We start from the raw sequence: 24,937 nt of genomic DNA, 5'->3' as shown, positions 1-24,937 counted from the left end.
GTTTTTGGTAGCTTGCTAAGGTCCTAAATCCCTTTATTTAATTTCCTTGCTAAGTTTGGATGGGTAAAATGCTGATGTTCAAAAAGCCATTCTGGTATTATTTGTAGGGGGCAAGGGGCTGAAGGGGAAGAGGGCAGGAAGGAAATTACATGTCCTATAAAGTGCTGATCATCACTACATGGTATTTGTTCTAACTACCCTCAAGCAGGTAACATTTCCACATCTGTCATTTGGTGACTCATTGAGAATTCCCACCCACAGAACCTAGTCAAAACCAATCTGTAACAACAAAGCTGAAAATCCAACTACTGTCAGAAGTCATAAAACTCTAGAAGAAATGTGTTTCAGAGGAAAACAAAAGAAAATAGAAAATAATAGAAAAAATAGAAAAATAGAAAGGCTTCTTTTCCCAAGAAGGAAACTGGACAAGTCATGTCACCAAACTCACTGGTTCTGCATAGAACAAAACCATAAAACTGACCTGGATGACTATTTTCAGAGCTTTTACTTTCTGATCAGAGGACCATGCATCCTTTAGAGACTGGTTCAGTTCTTCAATTCTGTTCATGTAATCCTGTTGAGTCAAATTCAACAGCTCCTTCTGCGATCCCTGGCAGGAAAACACAAACCCTCTTAGTAAGAGCAGGAGGGAAGGAAGGAGAGTGCTGTTATTATAGACTCAAATCATGTTGTGGAGGAGAATCCTACAAAATTTATTACAATTTCCCTTCAGGTCTTAGGAAAGTAGGTTATGAAACATCTCACCCTTGCACAGTAAAATACTGCAGCTTGAGAAATAACTTCAGTACTCAGTATTTCTATCAAGCTCATAATTGTAACTTAAATTAAACTCAGGTAGGCATTTGCAGCTTCTGCAACAGCAGCAACCAGAAAAATCAGATGTTAAGACTATGGGGCTCCACAAAGTTTTACAGCAGTAAGAAGGTAAATCAACAGCAACAGATCAGGTGAATTTTCAAATCACAATTTCTAGTGATAGAAAAATATGATTCTGCCCAAATCCTGTAACAATAAGGATTAAAATCACTAGAGAATTCCCACAGAAAGTACATACTCATCTAAATAGTGCACTTGCAGAATCAGGACCTTTTTAAAAGGTTTCACATAAGATTTTTATTTCACAAATTCTTTTCACTGTTATAATGATGCTGTAATTTCATCAGAAAACTTTCTCACCTCTTCCAGATCATCCAGCTCTTCTAACCTTGTCCTCACTTTTTCAGAGACTGCTGAACCAGTAGTGGTGGTTTTTCCTGCAAAGAATGACAGATTTAAGTTTCTTTAAAATTTAAACACTGGGACTTCTAAAGAGAAACAAACCTGAAGGAGCCTGACATGGACCAGTCAGACAGAAGAGAGGTGGTTTGATTCCTTTAGTGACTATTCCTGCAGACACACATCTAAACACACCTACAGTGCATTCACAGTGAACAGGGACAATGAATAAGCAGAAGTGGATTTTTCTGCAAGTTTTACCAATAAGAAAAGAACCACCAGATAGAACCATAGGACAATTAAGGATGGAAAAGGTCTATGGAGGTCTGTGTCCAACTCTCCTCCTCAAAGCAGGTCCAATTCTGAAGTTGTAACAGTTGTACAGGGTTGTATCCAGTCAATTTAACAATATCTAAGGATATAGATGTCACACTCTGCCTGAACATCCAATTTCTGTCTTTGACCATTCTCATTGCAAAAAAGTGTTTTTATTTTTGCAGATGCTGAAATGCTGCATGTTTATTCATACAGAAAAATCCTGATTTACTATGCTATGATTACCTAGCCCAGATTCTCTTTGCTAGAAAACATGATAAAATATTTAACATCTGGTTCTTTTTTAAACACCCAGCATACAGCTGAAACCACTTCACTTTCATGTAAAGAGAATAACTGAACAAGTTCCCAAAGGACTTGCTTGCTTTGCTTCCAGCTAGCAGAAGAGTTGATAAACAAAATCCTCAAAACATCACTGCTCAGTTTAAATGGAAGAAAGTTTCAAGCTATTAAGTGGAAGGCAGTGCAGTGAAATAATCACAAATTCATCAGCCCATGGGAATAAATGACAAGGTGGTCAGCTGGCTTACTTCCAATAACTATTTTGAATAAACATCCAGACATCCATAAAAAAGCAAGGACCATGATGTCAGAATGGAGGAGGCAGGAAAACACATTTCAACTGTTCTTGACCACAAAGCTGTCACTGCACCCTGCCTCAAGCAACCTCTGTTACTGGCAAAGAAAGTGCTCACCTTTTTCAGACCCCATGTACAGATTCTGTGAGGAAGCAGAAAAAGCAGAGTGTTAGAAAACATGGACTCACTAGCATTCCAAGAATGCACAGGGTAATTACACTGCTAATCAACCCTCTAATCATTTAGAAGTAGATGCAAAACTAGAACTTATTTGCATGGTTACAAAAAGACAAAGTGATGGCTTCTAAATATCAGTAGACTTGGACTCAGCTCTAAAACAATCTTTAAAAGTGAGAGCTTATGATTCAGTTTTCTACAACATGAAAACTGAAATTTAGAGGACCAGTATTTAGCCATGAAAGAATTATAAAATAGCAATATCCAAAATCCATTAAAGGTCTAGCACAAATAAAAACAACTGTGGCAGCCACCACTTACAATAGAAAGCTTCTCTGTTGTTGTGTATCTAGCAAGGATTTCACCACGTTTGCTTGACCATGGCTCAAAGTCACTCCCCACTGCTGAGCTCTCGTCTTTGTCCCGTTTCCTTCGTGCACCTTCCTGTTACAGCAGTACAAGTGCAAAAGTTAAATACAGAAAAAGAAGAGAAGGTTGATAAAGGTCAACTTAATGTTGCAAGTGCTAGCTGATCCTTTCAAAAGTTACAATATTTTTAAAAATCCATATTTAAATATGTCAACATAAACCAGATAAAAGTAGGTAAATAAAAAAGAATATTCTATTAATATGATATATTTCCTATATTAAGCTCTTCACTGGTGAGACAACACATTTTATCCAGGGTTGGCTTTATGGTTTTGGTTTTCCTTTGCTTAGTAGAGCTGGCAGCCCTCAGAGTTACCGTGGGGGGAGCAGCAGCCCCAGGATCTGCAGCTGCTGCAAACAGTGACAAGGGATCGGTGCCATCCAGCACGCTGCTCAGAGGGTCCATCACGGAACTGGAGGAAGAGGAGGAGGTAGAAGAGGTGCTGCCCTTCCTGTTCATCTTCTTTGTCTTGGATTCAGTAACCTAAAGAAAAAGCCAGAACTGTTAAACCAAAAGGCTTTCTCTTCCCTCATTTTTCTTTCATTCTTTTTCTTCCTCCCCTTTTCCCTGAATGTGGAGGCAGACACTCTTCAGAAGAATTTCCACTGCTTTTTTTTTTCCTTTCAATTCTAGGTCTACAAAATTATAAGAACAACCACTGTGAATATCTTTCTAGTACCCCTCCTCTATTTTATTAGGTTTGTCCCTGTCCTCCCAACTTTTCCTTGCTATTTAATTTCATCTTTACTTTTCCTGTACAACACTCAAGCCTGGAACATCAAATCCATACCTCAGGCCAACATCTTCTCTCCCTACTGACCTTCCTGAGCAGAAGCTGCTGCCCATTTATCATTCATTAGTGGATAACTCATCTCTTTGAAGCTGTTTTTTTTCTGTACATCTTTAAAAGCCTCTTACACATCAAAGAAATTATAAATGTTTTAAAGTACACAGCTGACTGGAAGCTAACCCAAAACCAAACCTTACATCAAGCAATTATGCAGGCCATTTGTAATGCAACAATTTGATTTTAAATTTAGCCATTATTCAGCATTTAATGCAACCAAGAAAACCTACAAGCTGGAGGTGCTGCATTTGTCAGGAGACTGTTTCTGACACAACAGCACCAGAAAACTTCTGTGAAGGGCAAACAGAATAAACCTTGATGCCTCTAAAACAGGCCACTAACACAGAAAGCAACTTCACAAGTACCACCACCAACCCCAAAGCCTTTTAGCTTTAAAGGAACAGATGTAAAAAGAGGAACACAATCAGTCTGAATTCAGATTCATTTTCCAAAAGCACAAACAAACTCACTGTAATGGGCTTCAGTGGATGGTAATCACCAAAATCCAAGGGTACAGATTCCAGCTTGCACACTTCAGATTCTGACACATAGTTCCTTGATCTTGCATGCCTTAAAAAATAAAGAGTGAAGGGAAAGTATAGATGGATATAAATAACACACACTAATAGAGAAGCATATCGTACATCTATGCTTATTTACAAAAAAAGCATACTGAAAAATAACCAAAGATCCAAATTTCTCTCTACTGAGATAACATACAACTAAAACTGGAGAAATTTTAATTTTTTAGTTGTACTCTTTTAGTCTTTGAGACACAGAGCTGCTAATTGTTCTTTTCTGTTTCATTCAAGATCCTGAGAATGTTTATAGCACATCCTCAGCTGAATGAGGAAAATCAGGGGATACACAAAAAATTCTTTCATCAGACTCCTAACAAAGGCAAACAGCACTTCCCCCACACAACACACATCTTTCCCACTAGAATTAATCCAAACTTCCAAATAATTCCAACAATTCCATTCCTACTCAAAGCTATAACTCATTTGGAAGATTTTCAGCAGCACTTAGCAGCCAGCTCTTCTACAACACCATGTCCAAGTTTCCTTAATAATGAATTACAAATTAGATAATTTACAATTGTGCAACTCCAAGGAAAAACTTTTGACATCTAATGAGATAGAGCAGAGCAAGAGAAAGAGTCCAGTGAAATCCACATGCTTGTTTGTTTTCTTGATCTCTAGTTCCTTTTCTTTTTGCTATTGTCCCATTGTTCAATGACTCTTCTTCCTCATTGCATCATGGGTTAATCAGCATCTGGGTGGAAAATCTTCAAACTCTTTCTGGCTACACAATTTTAACATTTCTTTAACTGCTGAGAGCCCTCTCAGCAGCCCCAGGCCAAAATCAACTGCACTCCACTCAGTGTAAGCCCACTGGGCGAGTGCACATGGTAATAATACACACATGGGAGTGAACAAGAGCTGCCAACCCTGCCAACAAGTCTTTAAAAAGCACATTTTTTACAATGTGGCTATTCAAGTGATAAGACAGCTTGTAACAGAGTTAATACAGAAGACAAGATCAAGTTTGCTCTGGCATTATGTTCTGCTTACTTTCTAGGGAAAGGAGATCAAGCATTTCCTGGCTACAGCAGTGCAGCCAACTTTTGAGAGGAAATAAAAATAAGACTCTGGCCAAGCTGGGGTTTCATGCTCTGCATGATTACACCCCTGCTGCAGCTGCTCTTTTAACAGTGAATTTCAACCTTTCCCACACATGAGCACCACCGCAATCGCCAGCACTCTGCACCTGTGTATCCCTAACGAGCCTGTGAATGATAACAGCGGCTAGATGTGCTGCTATGGGTAAATACCCAGCAGGAGCCCTTCAGCTCCCCCGGCGCTGCGGGGCAGGCAGGCAGCGGGCCCGCGGTGACCCCGCCCGGGGGCGGCGGCCGGAGCGCTCCTGCCCCGCTCCGTGACAACACCCTGGGGCTCGGGGAACTGCTGCTTATTGTAGGGGAACTAACGGGAGGCCAGCGGCCGTCAGCTCACAGCTGCGGCTCCGTCCCTCAGCAGGGCTGTGCCGCCGGCCCGGCTCCGTGTAACGCCGGGGTCTCTGAATGTGATCTGTACCCAAGGGTGTGTCAGACAGCAGCGCCGGGCTGGGCTCCCACGGCAGCACCGGGCTGAGGTCCCACGGCAGCGGAGCCACGGCACGCAGCGCCCCGGATGCTCCCCTCAGGGCTGCACCCCCCCCTGCGGGGGGTCCCGGTCCCCTCAGGCCGAACTGCCCCCACCCCGCGGCCGGACAGGCCCCGCACTTTCCCCTCCGGCACAGCCGTGGCCGCCCCCGCCTTAGCCCGCCGGCTGCGAGGGTCGCCGAGCATGACGGCAGCCCTGACCCAGCCGTGAGGAACCCGCAGCCCCCCGAGCCCGCCCCGCGGGGCACAGGCGGCTCCCGGAGCCTCACCAGGGGAACGCGGCCATCTTGCGCCGGTCACATGACAGCGCCTTCCGCCGCAGCCCCGCCCCGAGCGCGGGAAACGCCTGAGGGGGCCGAGCAAAGAGCACAGAGACACATTTGTTGTTAAAGGTTTAGAGTTTATTGTGCAGAACGCGTCAAGTAAAAAGCGAGACTGGTGAAAGTAAAACAAAGTACAAAAATAAATAGACTTCTGTAATGGTATCACAATTCCACACAAAATAAAAAGATAAATATGTATAAATACAAAACAGCAAGTACAAAACCAAATTCTGGCACTTGCCAAGATAAAGGCCTCATGAAAGTTAAAAAAAAAAAAAAGGAAAAAAGACCCTTGTGCTATAATGCTTTATTACACACTGGAAACATGCTTGAAGAACAAGAGGTTTAGATGTGAAACCCTAAGAGAAGGGAAACATTCATTTCTACTAACACACTAAACCTATCTGTGCATCAACATATTGCCTATGCTAATAATAAATACAGCACATCAAACATCCATTAAAAGCATCAATCTTTAGTGCTGCCATATCAACAGCACCTTCTGTGGCACAGGTTACTCTTGTCACTGTAAATTCTTTCTCTCAAGGTGTTTTCCACTCCTAAGGAAAGCTGGGAACTAAAACACAGCTTTGCTGCCCACCGGGTGAGCAGGAAACTTGCCTTGGGCATTTTCCATACTACAGCTGGGATTTTAAAGCACCACAGCATTAGTATGAAGGAGGCAGGACTTCCACTGCTTAAACTGTTCTATTTTCACCATCAGGTGAGCCCCTGGCCCCAGGATTTCAAACAAACCCAGCAGTGTCATTCTTCAAGGTGCTGGGGCAGTGTTTGTGCCATTTTGCAAGCATGCAATTTGGGTAACTTAGTGCCTGGTATAACACAGCTGTTCTGAACAGCATCACCAGCTGCAGAGGACAGACTCGGTGGCAGATAAAAGCCACAGGCTGGTGCCAATCCACTCATCACTGCCCATGAAATAACTGTCCTCATCCCATTATTAAAGTTCCTCTTTCATGCTATTTACCACAATCAAATTTTCAGTTAGTCTTTCTTCTCTTACATTCATGCCAACACACTACAAAGCCTCCAAAGTTTAGTGTGTTGTATTGTATTGACATTGGGAAAGTGACAAAATACAATCTAATTTACATTCTGGCAGTCAGTTCTCTACTGCAAAGATTATACAGCTGAGCTTTTTCTCTCTAGAACTTTGTTAATATCATGTCTCAAGTTCATTAAAAGAAGGTGGAGAATGATGCTCCCCTCAAGCTGATGGATAATATCCATCAGTTGGAAGACTAAGGTAGAATATGACCACGATCTTTTAATGTTAGATATTCATAAATATGAAAGTGTTGGGATTCGGTGGGGATTCCCCACCTGCAGAAATCATTACTTCAGTACAAGGGCCTGCTAGATCACACAGCAGAGAAGATAAACTGCTCAGAAAAACTGCCACTGTCATCAATTAAATGTAACGTATCTGAATTACTATTGCAGACTGAAATAACTATTTAAGTTTGAAATGGTAAAACAGTTAAAATTTTACCTTCTGCAGTTTTTGTAGAACATACACATCTCCCTGTTGGACAGATGTTATTTCCATAACAAAATGCAGTAGACAGCAGGGCAATAAAAACCCAGGGCCCTTGCAGTAGAGTGGTTTGATCTACCACACATATAAGTGCACATTTTTGGTTTGGTCAGTGAAAGTTTGTCCATCAGCCCAACAGTGAATTTGGACCACATCTGTCCAGCTCAGCAGAAATGCAAAACATTTGGTACAAGGCCTTTAGTACTGAAATTGAGCCAATCTCATTCCTACAGAAAGTACATTCAGAACAGCTACTGGCAAATTCACTGACTTGAAAGATCACTTTTGTTTAAATTAAGTTTGGGGTTTCTCTTCATATTTAGCTGCTTTAACTTTATAGTATGAAACTAAATATATACCTATGATTTACTTATGGTGGCACTCACACACAGAAATTGCAGTTTAAGTAATGCAAAAATCATACGTAAGACACTAGAATTAGAAAGTGTGAAAAAGTCACAAATTACCTTCATGTTGCCCCGTGCTAGTCTTTAAATAAACAAGATTATGAATCTTTTATATATTAATACTAGTCTGTACACAGGTTCTAACATGCAATTTTCCCACAAGCATGAGAGCTTCAAAGCAGCTTCAATATGATTGTGTTATGTGTCATCTGAAAATGACAAAGTAGGTTTATGATGTCTAAATATACATCTATGTAAAGAAGATGCAATATTAAAAATCTGTGCTGACAAAGCCATCATTAAAACACAGCCATTTTATCCCAGTGAATGTTGTCTTCTTAAATTATCACAACATTTGGCTTCTTTCTTTGGGTTCTTCCTGCATATGCTCCTAAAAATAAGTAGAAACGTTACCATATTACAATTAATAGTAATGGTTTTTGAAACAGGATTATCCAACAAAAATAGCTGAAAAAAATCAGGACTATTTTTTTAAAGCAGTATTATGCATTCAGTGACTACTTTTTAAATTACAGTTTTCATAATGATACATCCCAAAAGCCTTATGAAAACTACCTATAGGTTTAAAAGTAGTGACATTTTATAGTATTGCCTTACTTGATAACTATTCTATCTTCTTTTCTGCTATTCTAAAACAACTACAACCACAATTTACAAATTTTTAAAAGAACTATTGCATAATCAGCCATTTCATCTATCTTGGTTAAGTTTAACTATGCCATGTATTACTTTAAAAAAATATAAATTAAAAAATATCATACAAGCTGAATACTTAACATAACTCTTTCCTTTCGTCAGATTAATTAAAACAAGAGACAGCTGTAGGCTCCCATATGTGAATAAGACAACCAGAATTAGAGGTGCAGTATGAAAATCATCAAGCAGAGCCCTTATAAAAGGAAGGATGCTTAAGTAAAAAATAATAAATAAACAAACAAGTATTTTCAGAGGGAACAAGTATATACATACACATATTAAAAAAATCCATATTATATTATGCATAGCACAAGTATCTTCCAGGAATGAGGGTTCAGCACTGCAGGCTGCTAAGAAGTAGCACAACTCAGCATTCTTTGGGTTCAAGCAGTTATCCAGAAAGTGCAGCAGTGTGAGCAAACATTTCCCAAAGCAGTGAAAACCATGTCACAGGGTGCAGAGCAGTGGGAATGGAAGACAGCCATGGAAGAGAAATGACTACAGGCAAATGAAGGTGACAAAGGAAGTGCCAAGTCCTTTCTGGGCTCTTTGGTTACTCCTGGTCAGAGCTGCAGTGGTTACTTACAGGAGTCCCAGGGCTATGACCAGCACAGGCCAAAGCAGCTTTGGGAGTGCCCAGAGCCCTCCCATCTCCACAGGCTCCCAGGACACAAAGGGAATTCTCACTGGCCCTGCCCTCCCCAGTGCTGTGCTCTTCACATCACCTGGGATCTCACAGGACAGACAACCAGGCTGACAGACACAGCCTTTCTAGTGATTAACACTACCCCTTGACTCACCTCAAGCGTCCTCCAAGCTATAGAAAAATGTCCCACAAGGAACAGGATATTACAGTAATAGCACATGAGTGTGCAAAATTCCCCCAGCAATCTGGACTAAGGAATTGCAGAAGGCAATTTGAATAAAAACAGTGACAGTTCTGAAAACAAGGGACAATCACATGAGGCCTCTGCTGGGACAAAGGACAGACCTGCCACTCACACACAGCAGGTCTGAGGCTTCCTGAAGCCAACACACCTCACAGCCCCAGCACCTCACAGGGGCAGGCTGTGCCCTTGGCCTGGCCAAGAGCTGCCAGCACCCAGACACTCTGTGCCCCTCCTGCCTCTATTTCCTTCCCACAGGAAAGGGAACTGGGCAGAGGAGATGAACAGGCCTTGTTGGAGGAGCAACCTGATCTCAACCCCCTTCTAACACAATCAGACCTCATTAAATGCCCTGCCTGGCCCCCTTTGCAAGCTACTGATGGAACATCTCAGCCTGATTTAAACTAATTGAACTTTAAAAAAAATTTACTGATTTATGGGTCTGTACTTTTCTCTTAAGCACAGAAGTTTGGATTGAAAGAGTAAAAACCAACAAAAACTAAGTTTAGGATTGCCACTTGATTCCTAAACAAAAAACAATCAGTCTGAGTGGTATTAAAGTTGCAAAGCACTTTGCGTATAGAGTTTAAAACAACAATCAAGAGAACAAAAGAAAAAACATTGGACAAGTGTGTTATTTTCTTCTGAGGGTTTGTATCATATTGCAGTTGAATGTATTTATAATAACTGTATCTTACTAGCCCTCCTTCCTTTTTTAGCCGTCTAATAAGCTAAATTTAATTGGCAGTCAGGAATGAATGAAGAAAAGAAATTAAATCAACACCCTATTTAACATACTGCCAGACTTTTCACTATTCACATTTCAGCCATATATAAGGGAAACCATACTCTATTTAAATATATTTAAATTAAGTTCTTTCATTATTGCAAAATCATGCAGATTGTTTCTTTCATGCCCATGTAATAACTTCAGAATGCATTTCTATTCATTCAGTGCAAGAAGTCTAACCTGTTTCTGAAGGAGCACACAGAGGTGCTGGTATTGCACCACAGGAACGTGGGTGATGTCCACGCTCTCTGTGAGGTTACACTGAGCAGCCAGAACCAACCAGCACAAAACTGGTGAGCCACACCTGCCTCAAGTTCCAAGAAGGCCACTGCAGAAGGCATTCAGTGACTCTCCAGATATTTGACAAACAGCAACAAGGCAAAGAGAAGTTTGGAGATATACCCCAAAGGAGTTTTTTCATTGCCAAGTATGACCTGTCACAACTGTGGTAATTATGACAATAATTAAGATATATTTAATTAAGATAATTAATTAAGGTAATTAAGATAAACCCAGGGATTTCCTTAGCAGAGCAGCACACGCTGCCAACACAGCAGAGTGTTAAATGTTTAACTGGATGTGTGGTGCCAGACACAATGTAAACACCACTGTGGTTTCACTATGAGCTCAGTGGGAATTACAGGGGTTTGGGGTGGGACCCAGACCTGGAATCAGTGCCAGACCTGACGCTGACACCACCCTAACACAACTACTATTTACAACCTCTGTAATACTCTAACTGGCAGAGGTTTTGATTGCTTTGTTGTCCCTGTTCTTCAGCATGCTCCTTTACTAGTCAATAGCAAACCTGCAGATGAACACTTGCCTTAATGGCTACCTCTGGTTGCTAAAATTGTATTATGTACTTTTTCTGCTTTATATTTCAGGAAGATTATTCATTATCTTTGCTAATTCTTCTGTAGAGTCACTGAGTCCAACCAAACAACTGCCTTGCACTACTTTGGTGATGACAGGAGAACTAAGTACGGAAAATAAATGAACACACTCTGTTGTGATCTCATCACCTGCCTTTTATCTCCCCCTCTGACACTGCAATGCTATCTGAGTTTATGCCTCACTGTACATCCTTCTTTTGACTTCACAAAGCAGCATCTGGAAAAACATCCCATTTAACCAGTGTAAAACACACTGCCTTCAAACTCAGGTACTCCCTAACCAGCATTGCTCTGGGGCAGCACTAAATAAGCATTTCCCTTATAGGAAAGGTTTGATCCTTACACATACAGATTACTTATGGAAAACAGTTGAAATCCTACTACATTAAACAATTCCCTTATTAAGCCCCAAAATTCCCAATTTTATACTTGACTTGTGGAACTCTCCTTTGAGAACAAAGTGTAATTCAGATCTTAGATAATTTTAAAACCTATCAACCACTTTACCTTTTGATAAATCTAGGTTTATCACTTAAGAAATTTAAAATCTAATGAAAAGCAATAGAAATTGTGTAAGACCATTCATAGTGATTTATTAGAGGTTCAGTACTACTATCAAACCTTTTATATAAAAGGTAACCAATCAGTGATCTCTGTATGGTAGCACAGAAATGCTCCTCTTTTAAACTTGGGTTATAAAGACTTAAACATGCTGTAAGATGCTACAGGAATATATATATATAATTTTAGGACTGTATGATGAGTGAACACCTTCTGAGGAGTCTGAAACTGTCCTTCCTGTCCTTTGAATATGCTCCATGCTGAAGGTGTGTGTGCAGAACTAAGAATCAAATGACATGAAGATTCTAATCCAAGTCCATTTTGACTACTAGCAATTTCTCAACAGTTCCAGTGAATATATCTGGCAATCTTGTTTATGACTGGGCATCTGGTGAGTGAAAGCAAATGAGCTGTGCAGCACATTCTATATACTATGTCTATAGAATCTCAGAGTGGATGGTTCAGTTACCAGCAAGGTTTGTTTGAGAGATAGGTTAGACTTAAGGCAGAGCAAAGCAGGTGCACAAGGAAAGGAAAACAATATATGGCCAATTTACTTTGTCTAGATACTAGTAACTTATTTACTATGAGATCCAAGCACCAATTTTCTACACACCTGAAACAGCCTTGTTAGGCACTCTGCTCCCTGCAGCCTTCCTTCTATTTTGCTCAACCCCATTCACTGTGGCCTTAGAGGTTCTAATTAAATATAAAACAGTTAATAAGTCACTTGCAATAAAGTTGAAAGGCTGTATACAAAAATATAGATACTATCAAAATGTGTTTGGCATGAAAACATTTTTACAATGTCCCACAGACTCTTCCTGAGCACCAGTGCAGTTCCTACTGATATTATTGTGGCTTACATAGATACATTAAGTAGGAGAACATCTCCCCATGAATAGATTGAAAAACTCTATTGAAGAAACTGATTTAGTTTAGATACCATGGCATTACAGTCTACATATAAAAATACAATATTTCATTAAGTGGAAGCAAAGCTTCATGGAATGAATGTTACAAATAGAAATGTTGGAACAGTGTAAATGAAGACAATACACAAGAGGATGACAACAATAAATATTTTCCTGCAGTAAAAGGTAAAACAAAGCTTCACCACTCTCTCAAAATACTGAGACAAGTAATTATTTTTACTCTGAACAAAAGTTGTACTGTTATGTGTATGTTATGTGTAAACATTATTCATCAATCACTGTTCTTGCACTTTGCATTTAGTTTCATCTTTAGGCTAGAACCATGCTGTGCTCTTACCCTTGTCTGCAAAGCAGTCTGTGAACTGGAGCATTCTGTCCTTGGTTTGGTTGAAGTATGCTGTTAAAACACAAACTTTTATTAGTGCCTTTTCCCTTTTAAAATAAAAGCCTCTCAAGAAATACCAAATTATGCATCTTTCACATAACAAATTTCAGAAAGGCTAACAGGTTTTGTAATGCAAATGACACATAGGCAAAGTGGCTGGAATTGAAATTCCAGAATAGGATTACTATTTCCACTATTTAAAAGTAAGAAACAAAAAAGCACACAGACAGATGTCCCTCAGCAGTGCATTGATGAGAACACACAGGAAAAAGGGCTGAATTGCTTGCAGTAATCCTTGAAGGCTGAACTGTGTGAGTAGACAGCATGTCTTCAAAGCTTTTGGGATAAAAACTGGTTTTAAGGGACGCCAGTTATCTGATTTTTAATATGAGATAAACGTGCAGACAGGCCTCATCAGAGAGCAGCAGTTATCTGCCTGAACAACATGTACTGAACACTGTAACTTCTGTGATCTGAGCAAACAATCACACAGCCAAGGAACAAAATTTTCCTCACATTAAAAAGCCACTACTTTTCTGACAGCTTTCTAAAGATAAACATTATCCATAATTCCACTGCAAAGTAAAGGGCATTAGGAAAAGTAGCAGTGCCAAACTGAAGTTTAATAGTGCATCTCAGAGAAAAACCTTAAACCTGAGCACCAAGATTTAAAGCTATAAATAAATAACTTCTGAAGATAAAATTTCAGAAATTACTCTGAAGAAAACATATTTTCCTAACTCATAATGAGCTAATAAACCCTTTTCTCAGGCCATGGTAAGTCAGATTTCATTAATTTTCAAGACAATAGTAGCAGGAATTGAGCTGATTGATGGCAAACCAACAGTACAGATCACACTATTGTAAGATAGTTTCTTAAAAGCATTTTAATACAAGTAACCATCACCTACCGATTTTGAGGAGTTTTTTGTTTTATGATTATTTTTTTACTTGGCATTCCCATTTCTGAAGCCCTAGAGAAACAAAAGTATTGAAACACATTTCAGTTAGCAAATCACCATCCAGGTCTTGAGCAGAAACACTCAGAGACAGCCTACAAGAGGAACTGCACTACATGTGACTCTCCATGTATTTGACAAACAGCAACAGGGCAAAGAGAAGTTTGCAGATATATCTCAAAGGAGTTTTTTCATTGCCAAGTATGACCTGTCACAACAGAGCTACACTACATTCCCAGAGCAGTCCTACAGATGATTACTTTACTCAGAAGCAAGTGTAACAAGTGTCCATCATGTTCCAAGATAATGCCTGCTACCATTCCCCAAAAAAACCCAGCCAGAGATACTCTATTAAGTTTCTTTATTGCTAAGCACTAAAGATAGATAAAATCACTTAGGGCGCTTTTTACAGTTTGCAAAATCAACCATAAACTAAGCATCCACCACTGCATTATAGTGTAAATGCAAAACTTAGAACATTATTTTCCTTACAAACAGGAAGACTCTTAGAAGTATGAGCAAAATACAATTAGCAAGACACCATAAACCTGGAAAGCTTTTTACTCATTCTTCCTAGCAGAGATGTCAGCTTGCAAAGAAACTGTTATTCCATAAACTCCTCCTCACTATTTCCTATGCCTCCTACTCCTCTTGCACCCCTTCCACCAACCCTCCCCAGCCAAGGGAGAGCTGCACATACTTCATGAACTTTTTCCTGTCCAGAGATTTCTGTGTGGCTGTTGAAAGTGTCATTCGCTCTCTTGGGCTCTTTACTTTATCCTAAAAATAAGAGGATACAAAAAAAAGTCACCTACAAAAGCATAATTAAAAATTTAGATTTAAGAAACATTGTAGATGGTGAGGAAGAATCTCTTAAAAGGAAAATGGCTCAGTGCTTGAAGTCCTACATCCCTGGGAGATAACACACCATTTGCCTGAGCATCTTCTCTTTCCGGACTTCGCGATCGTGCCGCAGGATGTTCATTCTCTCCGACGCGCCCATGGTGAAAAAGATGTCATGGATGTCATACAGAGCAGCCCGCAGCTGGAAAGAAACATTGAAATGTTCAGTAAATATTCAATCAAGTTTACATGCCCATGGTTTTGAAGATCAAGCTCTTTTTGCTTTCAATCTAAACAAAACGCTTCGTAATTTTGAAAACCGTTTTTTGAAATCAAATCATTTTGTGTCAAGCAAAAAGAATGGAATCTTTTCTTTAAATGTTTTACACCACACAAAGCCACTCTAAAGGTTTCATGTATTTATGTTACAAAAGCAGAATAGCTAGGAAAGACCAAAAAAAGGTTTCAATTGTGTCACCTGAGCCATTACTCTTTCGTGAAGGGATGCATCTTGTGCTGACACAGTTCCTCTTCTCAATGGGGCTTCAGACTGAAAATTTTTTAGGAACTCCAGAGTATCCTGGGAAAGATGGGAAAATAAGAGTAAGCACCAGGCATAACTTTTCATAACAAAACAATTCCTAACAGTACACACAGCAAACAGATTTTTTGTTTGCCTTGCACTTTGTGACACTAAGCAATGCAACACTCAAACGTGTTCATGTGCAGCCCAAAATCTTCCGAGAGCAGCAAATGCAGGATTTCATCTGTCAAGGGAAGGCAGGAACAAAAACAAACAGGAGAGGAAGCTGCCTATTACAAAAAAAAAAGTTGATCTTACTTTTACAGTTTGCTTAAGATGTTTCAGCTTTTCTGTCTGCAGGAGTCTACGAGTGAGAAATCCCTTTGCCACTGCTGTGATCTTGTCAAACTTCATCTGTATCTCTGGATTGAAAACCTTTAAAAAAATCAAAACTTTTTATAAATAAGCAAGAATTATGAATTATTTATCAAATAACATCCATCAAGTGACCTTAGTTTCCAAGTAAGAAAAAAGCTGTTGATAAAGCTTTGACTGGGCTCAAAGTACCCACCATAATTTAGCAGAAGCAATATCCTGCTATATGATTATTTTGCATATATGAATAAGAAAAATAACCTACACAGTTCTCTTATGCAATCAAAGTTGAACAGATACTAAAATTTTCTGCCACCAGTGCCTTACAAAAAAAAAAAAAAAAAAAAAAAAAAAAACTAGGGCCTTTTAAGATAAAAATAAATCTGTCTTTTCCCTTACCGGAATCCACCTAGTTTTGATCCTATTACTTGGCCTGCACACTGAGGTCTTTATAACTCCACTACCTGAGGGTCCCCAGAGATAGAATGAAGCTTCACTTGTTGAAGAAAAGGTGTTGGGTGTTGTATGAGCAAAACCTGCACAGAAAGCAGAACACACAGTTCAACACACACTTGTGCCCAAAGTGATGCCTGTGTCTGTGGATACACTCAGCTCAAGGGTCACAGCTTTGTCTGCAAGGTCAATTACAGGCAAGAAGCAAGTTAAATATTTCTGATCAATTTCCATGCAAAATTTGCTAAACAAAAGACAGAACAAAACATTTCACAACGTTCTGGAACAGGTGAGAGGTGTTCCATCAGCTGTAGCTGTACTGCCTTGCAGCTAGGAGCCCCTGGCAGAGCCCCTCCAAACCTCCTACACAAATGTGACCACCTGGGCCAGTGCTGTGCAGCTACATGGCAGGAGGATAATCCTTCTGGGACATGATGCAAATCCACATCCTCATCCTTGATCAAAGGAGGCTATTCTTAGCTTGTTTTCCTTGGATGTGCCCTAAAACAGTAACATAACAAACACAGTACATGGAACTGTTCAAGGATGGCTGAACCTGTGCTAAATGCCAGTGACACAAAGATGCAACAGCCTTTGCTGAGGGCAGCAGCCTTCTGTGTATCGTGAGCAGCCCTAGGGCAGGAACACTGCACTCATCCACACAGTGGGACAGCTGGTGCAGTCAAGCACTGTAGAACACATTAGACCACAACACTTAATCTATATTCTTCCCTTCCAGTTTTACCAATGCTGGTGGAGTTTGTGTTATGGACTGTCTCCAGCTGAGACTGCACACTTTCCAGCAAGCCACCTTCACTTTTTTTCCTCCACTCCAACTCCATCCTGCTGTTAATATTCACTTTGGAAATTTCTATTTCTGTTGTAGTAACCTTCTCTCCTTTTGAATTTCTCTTCTTCTCTTCCAGTTCCTACAAAAGGAAGATTCAACCATGACACTATTTTTCTAACTCTGCAAAGCAAAAGAATATCCATTCAAACCCAATTGCTTCCTGACAAACTTCAGACAACACAAAACCTTTGCTTGGAATTTTTCCTATTGACCTTACCTTCAATTCCTCCTGTTCTCTCTCTTGTTCAGCTATCAGAATTGACAGTTGTTGTGCATGCTGTTCTTCAAGTCTCTTTTTCACTTCTTCAAAGGTCAGCTCGTTAGCTTTTAAAATACTTTCTGAGAAAATACATAACAAAGAATCAAATACTAAACACCCTCTATATGATCTTTGCCAGAGACATTCATCCTTTATCAGAGGTAATTTGCCTCATCAGTAAAAAGTAAAAAAGATCTCTTTGATATCAGGTTTCCTTGATATCAAGTTCCCATTGTATATTGCACAGAACCCCATCAGTCACTAGTCCTTCAAAATATTTGCCCGTGCATATTTGTGAACTAAACTTGTGGATGGAACATTAACACCAAAAGCCTATATTAAAATAGGGACATGGAAAATACAGCTCTAAGAACTGTTATATTTGCTGGAGTGAATTAATGTTATTTATGCCACTTCAGCCTCATTTAGTAGAGACACATGCAGACATAACACAGTCTTTAAAGAATTTAAAGAAAATATCTATATGGCTTTCTTTTTATTTACATGGGCTATCTTTTCTTTTAGTAGTCTTATTTAGACCTCATGGCATAAAACTATTGTCTTAGTAAAACTAAATTCCAGCTCTAAGACTGAAATGGGAAATCAGTATTTGTGAAGTCAAATTAAATTAGAGAAATGAGGCTTTGGGAAAGAAACACCAATGACTAATGATCACTGAGGTTTTTCTAAAAGATTTATAAACTGAGAAGTAACCCTCAAGCACAGGAAATCTTTTACCTTTTGTCATATTTTCAAGGACTGCATTCTTGGTGATGTAAACTGATCCCACGGGATATTTCTGTTCTTGCAACCACTGCTTCTCTTGTTCTTCCATTCCAACTCTGAGAACACAGGAACTGTTTTCTTTTTGGCAGTTGTCAGCATCCAAATCAAGTCTACGTTTTACCTTTTCATAATTTTCTGGGAACTGCTCATTTGCTGAGGAAACATTTGGAGTATTATCCAGCTGCTGTCGCACATTCTTGCTCTGCAGCAGTAGTGGAGATGGATTTTCCACGTCGTAAGATTTATTGAGTTCCACTGGAGAATTACATTTCGTGGTTTCTGCCAAAGCAGCTGCTTTCATTTCATTCACAGCCAGGATCTTCTGTGTCACTGCAGACTGACTGATGGCAAAGGGCTCCTTCACTTTTGAAGGTGCCAAGCTAGGACTGCTCTCTACTTTGTATGGCCCTCTGGTGTCCATCACCACCTGTCCTTCCAGCATAGCCGCCACTGCTCCTCTGCTCTCAAAGAGCCCGAAGGAATGGCGCTTTGCTTTGCCAGCCCCCAGCCCGTCACAGGGCCCTAAAGCATTCCTGCTGACACCTGGAACCCTGCCAGGGCACACTGCAGCAAAGTCCACCATGAACTTTGGCACCGATTCAGACACATTGTTTTTATCTGCAATATCTTGCATGATTAAATCCATTGTTCTACCCTTACCTTTAGGACTTAGCTCATAAGCATTCACAGGGTTGTTTATAATGATGTGTCCCATGGATAAAGGTCTGGGGCGCCGTCGGTGCATCTTAGGGCTCATGCTTGGCTCTGGGCTTGGCAATTTGGCATAAGAGCCTGTGAGGCTCCTGACAATGCTACTGTCACGCTCAAACACAGAATTCTTTTTCAATTCCTCATCTGAATCTGAATCCACCAAAGGGGGTGTTCCAACTCTCATAGGTATGTCTACTTTAGAGAAACTGGATAAAGTGGACATACTTGTGTTATTTGTATGAGTAGAGGCACAGTGGAGAAGGGTATTTGATTTATTAAGACTGGGTTTATCAAGTGTCTGGGCAGTGCAACTTCTGCCTGTAAGCTTTGCCCTCTCTTTGACAGAGTCAGTTGTTTTAACACCATCATTTTCTTTATCTGAATGGCTTTCACTCGTACTCCTCTTTGAATTGCCTTTGGAGGTACGCTTGCTCTGCTCTTTCTCTATGTACTCCCTAGACTTCTTTATCAGGTTCTGAAGACTCATTACACATGGATCTTGGACATCCTCATCTGATGGTGACCCCACTCGTCCCTCCTGCTTCTGCAGAGCATGAGATGGGACCTTGTTACACACCTTGTCAGGAGATGCAGCCCTCGGACACGGCGCATCTTCCAAGAAGCGACTCTCACCTGGCTTTGAAGAAACTTTTTCTTCTGCTGCTTTAACTACTTCTGTCCCAATTGATGCCATTTGCCCTGCAGTACCTGATGGTCTAAGTCCTGATGTCTTTTCCCGGATCATGGAACACTGCCTTTCAGGAGCACATGCTGAACTGATGATATCTGATGGAGCTGTGAAGTCAGCCAAAGCCTTTGAATCCAAACCAGGGCAAGAACTCTCAGCCTTTGATGTGTTCACACCACTCATGCTATATCCTTTCTTTATCTGAAATTAAAATTTTAAAAAATGACAGATTTTCAATGAAATCTCAGGATCTCAGATTCCTGCAAACTTCACTTGAACTTAAAAATATTTAAAAACTAACTTTATTTAAGTGAGAATTACATGTTACTTCCAGCCAGCATTTGTTTAAAAGGATTTTCACACTACAATTATCCTATGAGCTGTGTCTCAGTTATCAAAAGGACATATTGGAAAAAAAACCAAACAAATTTACATTATTTTTGTATTGAACATACTTTCCTGGTCTGCTGGTCAAACCCCAAGCCAGCTCCCTGTTGCCACACACACTCAGTAAACAATGCAAACTATAAAGTGTTGCTTGCCACCTTGGTAACTCCACAAACTCAGTATTAACTGTTTAAGCAACAGTTTAAACTAAAGGCTGTATTACAGCTGTTCCAAAGACAAGTTATTGCATGTCTTTGATTAGATACATACAGTAGTCTTTTAAATCTAAACCTCTACTAAATTCATCATTGAAGCAAAGAAAAAAGCTACAGTAAAATTTTAAAGCACACAACAGAATTTCAAGTTGTTGTGAAAGTAATTTTAATTCTGTAATCATAAAGTTGCATATAGATTATTTTATGATTAAGATATAAGCTTGCAAATAAAGCAGCTCTAACACACAGGAGTTGTTCACTTGTTTTAACATTCTAGTTGTTTCCAACACTCACAAAAGAAGCAGAGAGCTCTCCTGCATATAGCAAAAGAAGCAGTGAAAAGCAAGGCCATGCACTACAATGAGTCTCAGTAAATGATCAATATCAGCATGAAATATTAGCAAATGCTGGTTCTGGAGAGTTGGCTGCTATTCATTTCATATTTATACTGGGGAATACTTAAACCCCAATACTTTCTTAAAATGTCTCTAAGCAGTGATTTGCTGTAAATCTATGAGAAGCTTAGGACTAACAGTACCTGGACATTTTCTACAATCTCCTGAACACGACTCAGTAAAGCTTTTTTCCGGGACTCCCGTTTCCTGCTCTCTAGCTCCAGTGCTTTCTCCTTATACTGCTGTATTTTCTTTTTCTCTTCAAGGCTGAGCTGCAAAACAGAGTGTAAGAAACATAGTTTATATCACTAAATGCAAATTTCAATACAGAATTACAGAAATAAATTCAAAAGAAAAACAACAGAACAAAATAATTAGAAGAACAGAAAACACTGAAATTTTGTGCACACGTTAAATGCCAGCTTCTCAATCAATTTTGTAAGGGAAGGTGTACAAAATGCCTTCTTGGCACACATGCAAATGAACATGAATTTAAAACACATTTATAAAATTTTCCATGACCATTACATGCTACAGTATCAATCTGACACAGGATTCAGAGATTTTTTTCTAAAACCGTTACAACATCCATGCATTTGTAAATGAAGAATGTGACAATATATCTGCAATTTATATCTGTATCATGATTTTTGGATGTTGTAAGAGACTCTCTCCCCTTTCTTCCCATACTGAAACAAGGAAGTCAGCTGCAGTGTTGCAGGAACTACCAACAATCTTCAGCTTAGCTCTGTTTGCATTAGCACAGAATGACTTAACATAATTGATGAGCCTGTGGAATACATTACAGGAAGATGCAAACATATGCAAAAAGAATTTCATTAAAAGCTTTTTAACTATCTTGGCATTTCTTATTTACATTTTTACACCATTAAAATAACTCACATGTTCAATATTTGAAATGTCAATATGATTTTACATGAAGCCCAGCAGTAACATTATTGAAAACAATCAGCATTTGTGCTCCCTTCAGGAAGATAACTTCTAAAAAAATTAAAGGAAACGTAGTCAGTGTGAGGGGGAAAAAAGTACATTTAACCCCTTATTTTGTAAGATTAAGGCTAGGAATGCTTAGGAAACACTAAGCAGCAGGTCAGATGACAGCTCACACAGACATCTTCAGTAGAATCATTCCATGTGCACATCAAAGCCAGTGCCAACAGCACAGTTAGCACACCAGGGAGGAAAAGGAATTTAAAAAGGGCCTTACCAGAGGGGAAAGCACAGGAACTCCATAGAATTGAATGAGGGAGACATTTTTGTTCTGAACAGTCAAAGAAGGTTTTCCTTTTATTGCCTCTTCTTGGATTCTGGAAAGATGCTTCCTACAGAATATTTCATAGTCCTCCATCTTCATGTTATCTAAACTGCAAAGAATAATAACATTATTCTTCCATGTACTTCCAAGACATTGAAGGAAAAACAATATCACCACTAATTCTGTGTCACTATGTTTTGGGAAGCAAATTTTACACTAGAAAACTGAATTAACTTTCTCTTCCTCTTATCACTACCAAAGCCTGCAAAACTCTTCGTTATTTTCCCCTGTGAAAGGAGAATCTGCATATATGAGCAAAAAGGATGATCACGAGCACACAGAGAAGAAAGCAAGCATTGAGATAATCAGGATTTACAAAACTGTACCTGCTATGGATAATTTTCATCAAAGACTAAACCTTTGAAATCTTCCACGAGACAGTTCCTATTAACTGTTAAAAAACCCCCAAAACCCAGAGCAAACAAAACGGCAGCCCAATTGGATTTTTAAAAAATAAATTTAAAAAATTTAATTTTTTTTTAAAAAGCCTTTACATTTTTAGGGGGCTGAGAGGAATTCGTGTTTCACTCCCGTGAGCCTCCGTCTCGCTACATCCCTGTATGAACAGACGCCAATACTTACACCGCAAAAAAGAAAGAAATAAATCAATTGCAGCCATGTCTCCTTAAAAGCGGCCAAATATGTGAAATATCTGTCACTGGCCGTCCCCACCGGAGCGAGCCCTGCAGCGCCGGGCAAGGCCTGACAACGCTTTGTTCCCTGGCACGGCGCTCCGGCCGATCCCAGCCCGATCCCTGCGGGGCTCCGAGCCCGCCCCGGGCCGGGGCCGCTGCATCGCCTCCCCGGGGCCCCGGCGCTCCCCCCCGGGCCCGGACCCGTCCAACGGCTCGGTACCTGCGCGGGGCCGGGCTGGCAGCGGCTCCCCGGTAACCGCCGCCGAACGGCCGGGCCGCCGCACTACGGGCCCCAGCGCGCCCCGCGCCGCGCTCCGCCCCGCGCCGCTCCGCCCGCTCCGCCCCCGCCGCCCGCACCGACGGACAGAGCCCCGGGGCGGCCCGTCACAGCCCCGGACACGGCCCGGGACAGCTCTACCGTGCCCAGGCAGCCCCAGCTCAGCCAGATGAGAGCGGATGGAGCGCCATCCCGCCACAGAGCTCCGATTTGCATCCATTTCCACCCATAGCTCTCCCAGACACGTTCCCCTCTTAGCACGGGTGAAATCTGTCCTGCTTCATCCCATTACATATCACACGGCTGTGCAGTCCTTGTGCAGTCAGGAGCACAAATGTGCCGCCGCAGGGATCAGATTCAGCGAGCACGCTGTGATAAGAGATAAACGTGCGCACCTGTTCCCATCTCTGTTACAGCACCCACCAGCACAGCATCCAGGAGGGCACCACCACTGACATCCTATCCCTCCCGCCCGGGCGGCAGCCAGCTGCCGGTCCAGCCAGCCCAGCAGCAGGTAACACTCACCTGTCAGGCAGGTCAGGTGGAAGGAAAATCCACACTTGTTTGCCAGCACTTGGCCCAGGCATAATTAATTTAAATATATGGAAGCATCTAATTCCCAGCATTTAGAGCTGTTAAAGCTGTCGTTCTTGTTTCAAAAAACAAGTTTGTCATCTGTTACCTCTTCAGTGATCATTGAGGGGCTTTATTTTTTTAAATTTCATCTTTAATCTTAACAAATGATGAAGTTTATCAAAAGGTTTTTTAAATATGTTAGACATCTAATTAGACAGTCCATTATTTGTTGTGCATCTGCATATACATATCTCTGGTTTTTCTTCAGCTACACCTGGCAGAAACATAAAACCACTGACAGTATCTGAGATGCTCAGAACCAGCTACCACATTATGTGACAAATATTCATCTCAGCAATTAAAAAAAAAATTGAAAAAAAAAAAGGAAACAAAAACAACCGTTCAGAAGATGGCCTCATGTCTGTTCTACCTCTAGTTGGTCAGAGCTCCTCTTTGGAAAGTCAGTGGCTTCCTATCCTTCCCACAGATACAGACACAAAAACATGCCATAACCCCCACTTACGTTAACACAAACTGCTGGCTCCTCGGCTTTGCTACTCAACTTCTAAACATGCCCAATTTCCCCAACCTTCACTTAACCGGTTGTTTTCATGCCGTGTTGCTCATCTCTCTGGGTTCCTGGTGGATGCTCTCACAGGTGCCAGGGGCCAGAGCCGCGGTCCCTGTCCAGCAGCAGCCGCCGCTGTCCGGGCAGGAGGCACCGCCTGCTCCTCCCGGGCCTGGCCCGCGGGCAGGCACGACTGCACAGTAAGCTACATAAAACATACAACATATAATGTTGTATATAACTGGAAAATAATCTCTGTGGATGTTATGTTTCTAATTAGGTAGCTGGCATAGCTGCGGAAAGCTCTCAACACTCTCCCTTCACACGGGTGTTCTGAGACTCCCTGGACAGTGATACCTTTCCTTCCATTAGCTCCCTTTACTTTTATCCGTGCCATGTTTTATCAGGAACAGCCCCTGTTTGCCTCAGTGCCCCGTGTTCCATCAGGAGCAGCCCCCGTTTGCATCAGTGCCCCGTGTTCCATCAGGAACTGCCCTCAGCGCCCCGTGTTTCATCAAGAACTGCCCTCAGTGCCCCGTGTTCCATCAGGATCACCCCGCTGCCCTCAGTGCCCCGTGTTCCATCAGGAATAGCCCCCGCTGCCCTCAGTGCCCCGTGTTCCATCAGGATCACCCCGCTGCCCTCAGTGCCCCGTGTTCCATCAGGTACAGTCCCCGTTTGCCTCGGTGCCCCATGTCCCATCAGAAACACCCCGCTCCGGTCCTGCCCCTCCCGGCGTTACCTAAGGCGGTGCTTGGGGCCCGGGCCCGCCCTCAAGGTGGCCGGCGGGGCCGGGCGAGTACTGCGGGCTCTGATTGGCTGTAGCCGCTGACAGCCGAGTGCTGATTGGCTGGCGGATGGCGCTGCCGTCGCC

At 41.2% G+C, this 24,937-nt stretch overlaps 2 protein-coding genes across 6 annotated transcripts in view; both read right to left on the bottom strand.

Moving 5' to 3' along the window:
• Positions 1–6,096, bottom strand: part of VPS35L (VPS35 endosomal protein sorting factor like) — a 41,946-nt gene extending 35,850 nt beyond the window's left edge. Inside the window, exons 1-7 of one of the 2 annotated variants that reach the window (XM_064726368.1) lie at positions 6,038–6,096; positions 4,075–4,174; positions 3,073–3,240; positions 2,649–2,771; positions 2,268–2,292; positions 1,198–1,274; positions 482–610 (exon numbers count right to left, since the gene is read on the bottom strand). In XM_064726368.1, the coding sequence (XP_064582438.1) occupies positions 482–610; positions 1,198–1,274; positions 2,268–2,292; positions 2,649–2,771; positions 3,073–3,240; positions 4,075–4,174; positions 6,038–6,054 (639 nt within the window). In that variant the 5' untranslated portion in view covers positions 6,055–6,096. Of the gene's footprint in view, positions 1–481; positions 611–1,197; positions 1,275–2,267; positions 2,293–2,648; positions 2,772–3,072; positions 3,241–4,074; positions 4,175–5,178; positions 5,287–6,037 lie in introns of those variants that run through there. The other variant, XM_064726369.1, reaches the window with a different exon arrangement.
• Positions 6,097–6,156: 60 nt separating this feature from the next.
• On the bottom strand, positions 6,157–22,925 carry CCP110 (centriolar coiled-coil protein 110). Of its 4 annotated transcripts, none has more exons than XM_064726364.1 (15): positions 22,863–22,925; positions 21,900–22,056; positions 20,815–20,943; positions 18,228–19,875; positions 17,448–17,569; positions 17,126–17,309; positions 16,327–16,463; positions 15,871–15,987; positions 15,508–15,609; positions 15,115–15,231; positions 14,887–14,966; positions 14,139–14,201; positions 13,180–13,239; positions 12,524–12,606; positions 6,157–8,447 (listed from the first exon to the last, which is right to left on the bottom strand). In XM_064726364.1, exons 2-15 carry the CDS (start codon positions 22,044–22,046, stop codon positions 8,395–8,397), a joined length of 3,042 nt encoding a protein of 1,013 aa, XP_064582434.1. In that variant the 5' UTR covers positions 22,047–22,056; positions 22,863–22,925; the 3' UTR covers positions 6,157–8,394. The 4 variants fall into 4 exon arrangements, with proteins under 4 accessions (XP_064582434.1, XP_064582436.1, XP_064582435.1 ...); XM_064726366.1 differs by having other exon boundaries at positions 21,900–22,051; positions 22,863–22,908; XM_064726365.1 differs by lacking the exon at positions 22,863–22,925 and adding an exon at positions 22,590–22,834.
• Between the last annotated feature and the right edge of the window lie 2,012 nt (positions 22,926–24,937).

The sequence above is a fragment of the Zonotrichia leucophrys genome, chromosome 14 (genome assembly GCF_028769735.1).
Source record: "Zonotrichia leucophrys gambelii isolate GWCS_2022_RI chromosome 14, RI_Zleu_2.0, whole genome shotgun sequence".
In the NCBI taxonomy this organism is placed as follows: Eukaryota; Metazoa; Chordata; class Aves; order Passeriformes; family Passerellidae; genus Zonotrichia; species Zonotrichia leucophrys.
The sequence above is the reverse complement of the archived record's forward strand: the minus strand, read 5'-3'. Positions and strand labels throughout refer to the sequence as shown.